At 44.8% G+C, this 7,274-nt stretch overlaps 1 protein-coding gene across 1 annotated transcript; it reads right to left on the bottom strand.

Moving 5' to 3' along the window:
* Positions 1–202: 202 nt before the first annotated feature.
* LOC115043731 (EF-hand and coiled-coil domain-containing protein 1) lies at positions 203–6,700 on the bottom strand. Its single transcript, XM_029502410.1, has 9 exons — positions 5,994–6,700; positions 4,385–4,826; positions 4,139–4,273; positions 3,374–3,447; positions 3,081–3,219; positions 2,606–2,759; positions 1,980–2,093; positions 1,346–1,409; positions 203–1,252 (listed from the first exon to the last, which is right to left on the bottom strand). Exons 1-9 carry the CDS (start codon positions 6,580–6,582, stop codon positions 1,071–1,073), a joined length of 1,893 nt encoding a protein of 630 aa, XP_029358270.1. The 5' UTR covers positions 6,583–6,700; the 3' UTR covers positions 203–1,070.
* Between the last annotated feature and the right edge of the window lie 574 nt (positions 6,701–7,274).

The following is a 7,274-nucleotide window of genomic DNA, read 5'->3' as shown; positions in this document are numbered from 1 at the left end:
ACTTCCAGAACACATCAGCAGGCAGTGAGCAGCTAAATAGCCAGATATTTCCTTTGAGAACTAGCAGAGTCAAAAACATAGCTTAGAAAAGAGCTGCAGGAGAATTTGAGACTAAACCGATACACTTTTGATTAATCACAGTGATTTGGTGATCAACTTATGGTTGAGTTGCATCATCTCGGACCATCAGGCCACTCAAACTACCAGCTGGACAAAGACGGGGTTGTTGGGTTGAGAGGATAATGGATCCTGAAGTAGAACACTGGACACAGTATTGCAAACAGATTGGCAACTTATTGTAAAATGCAAGGAATTTGGTACAAGAGGGGATAGAGCTGGAGTCCAGAGTGTGCAGAGTTGGTTGATGGATTTCCAAGGGGAAGGCTGGTGTAATACAGGGCTGACAAGGTCAGCCATAATGTTAGTACCACGTAGGTGGCTGAACAGCTTGGGAGCATCTGCTGGGATGAGCTGGCCTTTATACTGCAGGGCTTCATGTGTTGATGGTTGGCAGCAGCTGTGGAGGTAGGTGGCAGGAGAACTGGCAGGAGCAAGCCCAGTCACCCACACAGACACACAAATGGGAGCTAACAGGAAACACAAGAAAAGGGGACACTACGAAAGGCATGACATGACTCAGGATGCTCCTCTAAGTGTGAAAAAGCAGCAGCTCCACTTTTACCTCCTCACCTGATCTATAATGTTGCTGTCTTTGTGATTTCACATGTAAAAATGTCAGACCAAATGTCTCTTTCAAACATAAGCTACTGTAGGAGGACAAACACAGCAAACAGTCACACTGAACACTACGTATAGTTGCATCTTGTCAAAGATCTTTGTATTAGCGCTTACACAGGTGACATGGATTTGGATAAAAAACATTTAATCATTTAAATTAAATACATAGAAAATATAAGGATGGAATAAAGTCTTTAAATACACACAATCAGGTTCAACACTGTGGCTACACAATAAGGAAGCGTACACAGGTGCAATCAAGCCATACGTGAAATAGAAGATATTTAAACAGAGGAAAGGGGTTAACTAAAAAGTTCCGCAGTAGTAGCTTATTAACAGGAGATGAGCAGAGGGTTGGCACTGTTAGTTTGATGCCCTGAAGATGTAATCAGGAGTTTGTCTCTGCTCTCTCCTCCTTCTCTTCCTCCTCCATCACCCCCTCTGTCTTTCAGGAGGTCAAAGGAGGATAACCGAAGGCAAAGAGCCTCAGCAACCTGCAGGACCCTGGACGGACCTGAATGGAGGCATTTAAAAGCCATTTATCCATTAGTAGCAACATAAAAATGTAATCATTTTGGGCATCTGGAAGCGGAAGAACAGACATTACCATCTCCATTTCTTCTGCAGCCACCCAGAGTGTCCATCTTTCCAAGCGCCCTGCAGGACATGTTCTAGAGGACAGAAGAAGGGCAGAATGTTTCACTTTCTGGTGTCTTAAAACAGAAAGCGACACTTCATCAGAAGAGGGAAGGATTAACTCAAATTACATGAGGGCTGTAAATGTTTTATCTGTCTACGAATCAGCCCAAAGATTCATTTGCCAAAGCAACTGTTCAAATGCATGATGGGATATGCTCTATTTACAAACCATCGACGTCTGTGAACAGGGTAAGAAAGTATACAAAATCCCTCTTAAGCACAACATGCAATGTGTGTATTTGTAAAGCCAGGGGCTCTAAAATAGGTGTTAAGAAAGACTTATTGGTTCAGCACAAGCACAAGATTTGCATGGCTCAATCCAACACATAGCTGAAGGATCAATGACTGTGACCTGGATAAGCAACAGACAGTGTTTTGATATGGGCAATATGGCGGCATAGGGGTTGCAGCATGTTTCAACGTTGGTTGGAATTGGCACTCCCCGTCACCCGGGAACGGATAAGCAGTAGAAAATGAGCGAGATACGTAGATGTGCGTGTGGGTGTGCGGTGAATGCTGTAAGTCTGTACTGAGTGCCGTGCCTTGTTGCGTAACTGCACCAACAGTGTTAGGGCATCTGTGAGTTTCTGCTCCAGCAAAAAAATTTGACTGTTTTCATTCTCCAGCCGTGCATTGTCCTCCTCTTCTTCGGATCTCTGGAGGACAAGAGGAGGGAGAGATTCATGCAATGATAAACGCACAAGCTCTGAAGCCCATTATTTCACTGGTGATCATGGACAGTCACTGGAAATAAGGCCTGAAACTGAATGCTGCAGAAATAATGCTCCATCTCATGCCCAAATGCCAAAAACTGCTCTCTGGACAAGGGAACAGAACAAGAAACTCAATGCACTGTCACTACAAATATGCCTTTTCTTTATATTGTTATAGTTATGAAACACAGTTTTATTTAGATTTTCTTTGTCTGAGTGAGTCCAGATACACAGACATTATCTCCCTAACCCCTAATCCTATGTAAAACATAACTTGCTGTGCCAATGGACTATGCTGTCATCTAGCAAGTATTGTCCAGTTCATTCTTTAATTCAGTATTCTTGTAGAAACAAACTATTAACTTTACCGCTAAACAGACTAAAGCCAGTTCACTCTCTGTTGTGCAGAGGTCTCATTTCTTATTTAATCTGACCTAGCCTTCTCTCTTTCCCACCTTTTCTTTGTCAGAGCCTTTTCCACCATCTTTCTGCTCTTGGTTTGGTCCGTTCTTGTCACAGCATCCCCCCATGTCTTTGGAAGGGCTAAAGAGGTTTTTCTCACACAGGTGACTCTGAGAGAGAAGCTGATGGACTTGTTGGTTCTGGTATCTGGGGGACAACAAAGGAAGTTGAAGTGTTTAATTGTTTACTTTCAGTTTTAGTTGTAATGAGGATATTTCTGCATTGTGAGTAAATACCACCCGTTGCATGGTGGGAGTTTGCATTTTGTCTCAGCAGCTTGTAAGCAGGTAATACTATTAGCAAAGAAGGCCACAGGTAAGGACAAAAGTGCCGAAGATAATCTGGGAGTAAGACCAGTACATCTCAAAGGTGGTGTAAACTACATAATTGTTTTTTAAGATGACCATGTTATTTGCAAGGATGGAGTGCAGTTCTTTTTGTGTATAAGTGTGTTATGTGTTAACTAACCCTTTGCGACAGCTGTGTAACTGCCTCTTCACCTCTAACAGGGAGCACTGTCCTTCCTCCTTCGGCCCCCTGTCCTCTTCTTCATCAGATGCAGCTCTCCCCTCCACTGCTCTCTGCAGACACTCTCCCTCTACAGATACTGCCCAAAGACGAGCCAGTGATTAAGAATCCATGCATGTTTAAATGTGGGAACTAATCTGTTCCTGAGATTTGAGGATGGCTGATAAAATTTCTAAACAATAATGCTAAAGGGAGGGAAAAGAGCAGCTCATCAAAAATACATGTCCAGTCACCTGTCTGTCTAGAGGTGTCTCCTTCGTCGAATGCATTTTGATGAGATGAGTCAAAGAGGCAGGTACAGCCAGATCTAAGGGTGAAGGTAGAAAAAAAAAATAGCATTTCAGAAAGGTGCTAAGTCAGACTTAAGATTTCCACAGTGCAACGACATAGCAGCTTTTTATGTTTCATGTTGCAAATTCACATATGGCCGAACAGGAAAAACCAGATATGTCCAGATATGTCAGGAACGCTTCATGTCATAATGTTGGACATGTTGGAAACATTGCTTAAGAAAAAGTGAAAGAGCAAGAAATTCTGACTCCCCAAGACTTTCCCTCAGGACCTCGCAATGCCGTGTACTATATATGTTCAGTATCCAATTTATCATTACTGACTTACTCCATACTGTATTCTGATTGGTTGCGATCTGTTAATCCAAGTGGAGCCTAGCCCTTATGTATCCGCTGCTTTTTGGTTTGCTACAAAATGTGTCATCGTTCTGCTCACATTATCTCAGTGCTGCTTGGTTCTAAGCAGGCAATGCACAGGGCATGAACAAAAACAATAAAGGCACTCAGTGTAAACTACTGCTTGATTTAGAGAGCAGTGAATTTTGTTAAAAATTCAAATTTCATCCAACTCTGAGATTCAGATTAGGTATAACTTAATTTGTAGATCTTGAGCGGACTGAATTTCAAATCAGCAGGGCACAGAGGCAAATGATGTGTAAATGGACACACCCATGCTCAGTCACTAAAGAACACACACAGCATTTGTACCTGTATTGTTGCAGTTCAGCTTCCAAATGGTTTATCCTGGACTGGAGCTGTGGCAGAGACTGAGCCTGCTCCTGAATCAGCCGGACCCTCTGGAGCCCCATGCTCAGAGCCTCCCTGGCCTCCTCTGCACGCCTCCTGTTACACATCTTCCGAAAATCACCAATACATCCCTCTCTATTTTCTATTCATTCTTCCTTTCAAATTTCACATGGTCAACAATGAGAGTACAGAATATTAAAACCTAACCTGATCTGCGTGTTCTCCTTCCTCAGCGCAGACTCCACCCTCTGCAGCTTGCGCACCTCCTGGTACGCCCATTGCAACTCCTTCTCCAGCCGCTGATTGAAACTGATGGCCTCCTCCAGCTGCCCATCACGTGACGATCGGATCAGCTTCAGCTCTCTCAGAAGGGGGTCCCTGTTGTCCTGTCGCCTTGCCACCCTTCTTGCAGCGTCCCCTCCTGCACCTCTGCATTGTCCTTTAATTCTGTGCGTTGGTACCAGCCTTCCCTGTGCGAAGGTGATGGAAGTTGTAGGAGGGGAAACAGTGGAGTTACAGCTGGAGTGTGAAGAGAGGGAGGGGGGCTTCTCTCGTCGGAGTGCCACTTCCAGAGCCAGGCAACGAGCATCACTCCCCTGCAGTGCTGAGCGGAGGTCCTCCACCAGCTCCCTCAGAGCCGATACCTCATCTAAAAAAGACAATCCGAGGGGAGGGGATTCATCATTTATTTTCTTTACTAAACCTCGATATCTTGTTGTGTTGTTATTTAGAAGTTGATTTCTAGTGGTTTTAAGAACCAAAGAACACCTCAGTGAAATTTTACATTTCTCGACGGCTTCTCTCTGGAGCTCAAGTAACAGGTCAGTTAAGTTAACCAACCTGAGGCTCTGAGCCTGTCCTCTGATTGGCCAATTGTTATCTGAGTTAAAAATGTAAATGCTCTCTGCTAAACATTCAAATTCTGAAATTTGGAGAAGGAGTTCCAGTGAGTGTGACTTAATGAGTGTTAAACTGTGGCATCACAAAGTTCAAGAAGTCCTGATGGCTGGTGGAAAGGCTGTGATTCTTCATGGTATGAAGACAGAGCCTGAACCTGCTTTATGATCAAAGACCAAATGGAGGTCAATCTTTAGACTTTACTGACCGTTCAAGTTTCATAAGCTTTGCACACTGTGGCAATTCATTAAGTGGCAAAAAGAAAAAACATGGAAGAGAATTGACAAAAGCATTATTAAAATAGATCACAGTTGGGTAGACTGTACTAATCAGCAAATCTTTTTTAGCCCATTAGTTGGTCATGACCACTAAACTAAATTAAGTCTACTTAAAATAAAGATAAAAGTATTTGCAGCATGAACAGCTAGATGCTGTTGATGCAGCCATATATGAATCACAGTCAGGAACGGATTCTTATTCTGAAGGTTTATTTCGTCGATAATGTTTATTTGCTTTTACTTAAATAGGAATGCAAGAGTTTGCATACAGTATATATCTACAGTTTTTCATTGCAAAGTAAGGGATCCGATGTATTCAGCCACCTCGGACTGAAGAACAGACGGAGCGAGGGATGTAAGGTGTGGTGCACCGATCAGGAGTGAATGTGAAACAGACAGAAAAGGAAATGAGTGGACCTAATTGGTGCCTGTTGCCACTTCCGCCCCTTCTATTACCACACTGCCTCGGGATAATAATAGCAGCTCTGTGGATCTGCCCGCAGTAGCCTACTATTACATATGGTTTGATGGTAGCAACAGGGTCATTAAACAATTTCCTGCGTTCAGTTATAAACGGGAAAAAGTGCGGCAAAGAAATGAAATAAAGCGAAAAACAACATATTTAAGATCCAGATACAAACCTGCGTCGCCGTCCTGTCTGCTTAGACTTTTAGCAGATTTGTCTTCAGATCCGTTCTGGTCCTTGGTCAGATCAAAGCTGACACACTTCCTCCGCCTGACGCGCGGCCACCGAATCCGGATCTGCTTCTCTACCAGCTCCGTGTCCTCCGTAAGAGGCAAGCGCCAGGCACAGTCCCCGGCGCCCCTGCGTGCGCTGAGCACACGGAAAACCCCACAGAGCCGAGAGTGGAAGTCTTTAAACGACAGCTGAGAGGGCAGCCCGGAACAAACATCCCTGGACTCTTCATCTTTTTCATCTCTCTCATTATCTCCAGTCTTTTCGGTCCTTGTCCTCTTTCCCGCAGTGGCGAGTCCTAACACTGAGCACAGCGTGGTGAAATCCTCCGCACTGACCGTATCGTCCCGGTTGGGATAAGCCAGGTGGTGGAATACCTCCTGCAGGTATTGATCTATTCCAGTGGCCAGGACGACGATCTCGTTCTCCACGCCGGGATCGGGACAGTGGTGATGGGCCAGTGCGCTCCGGAGCCACTGGCTTTTACGCGCTGCTCGAGGCGAAGGCTCGACGCGCGACAGGCTCAATGCCATGGCTGCACATAAAGTTTTTTTTTTTTTCCTCTAAATGTCCCCAAAATAAAATCTGTGTGTCGGATAGGATCTCAAAGCCGGGACACTTCCCGGTGTGGTTTGGCCTCTAGCAAATTCACTTTGGATTCCTCAAGTGAAGATCTGATGCCTTGGGGTGGAAAAAAAATCCCGACTCCACCCTTTTCCGTGCACGCCCTGACCGCACGCGCGTGTGTGCGTGCATGTGACTCCACAGTCTACAGTCAGGTATTTGAGAAAGTGAGTACAGTGTTGCCGCTGGGGCTGCATGATCTCTGCTACAACACCTGATCTCATATGAGGTTTTACCACAAACTGCTTTAATCCACATTCACACAGGGTCCCGACTAAGGCCTCACTGCGCAGGTAAATGAATCCATGTGTGCTAAATGGCCCGAAAACAGTGGCGAGTGAGTCACAGTAGGTTTAAGTTTGCACCTTTCTCAGAGTGAATCTTAAATGGATCTGACTCAGTCTGTGCCAGCAAGAGCAAAAAAGAAGTCAAATAGCTCCGGAAACTCTGCACCATTTGAGTGCGCACATAACACTGGACAAGCCTTCAACCTGAAGTCACTCACTTTGTTCACAGGAAGCTTGGCAGATCCCTGAAAAATACCTTTCCCCTCCTTGAGCTAAACACCTCTTACACGCCTGACAGCCATAACAAAGGAGCT

The sequence above is a fragment of the Echeneis naucrates genome, chromosome 5 (genome assembly GCF_900963305.1).
Source record: "Echeneis naucrates chromosome 5, fEcheNa1.1, whole genome shotgun sequence".
NCBI lineage: Eukaryota > Metazoa > Chordata > Actinopteri > Carangiformes > Echeneidae > Echeneis > Echeneis naucrates.
This window is presented reverse-complemented; position numbering and strand designations above follow the sequence as displayed.

Coding starts and splice junctions, on each gene's coding strand:
- LOC115043731 (XM_029502410.1), bottom strand. CDS start 6,582: ATGGCATTGAGCCTGTCGCGCGTCGAGCCTTCGCCTCGAGCAGCGCGT. Junction 4,274..4,384: donor AAGGAGAACACGCAGATCAG/GTTAGGTTTTAA, acceptor GATGTGTAACAG/GAGGCGTGCAGAGGAGGCCA. Junction 2,094..2,605: donor AAGGCTCTGACAAAGAAAAG/GTGGGAAAGAGA, acceptor CTTGTCCTCCAG/AGATCCGAAGAAGAGGAGGA.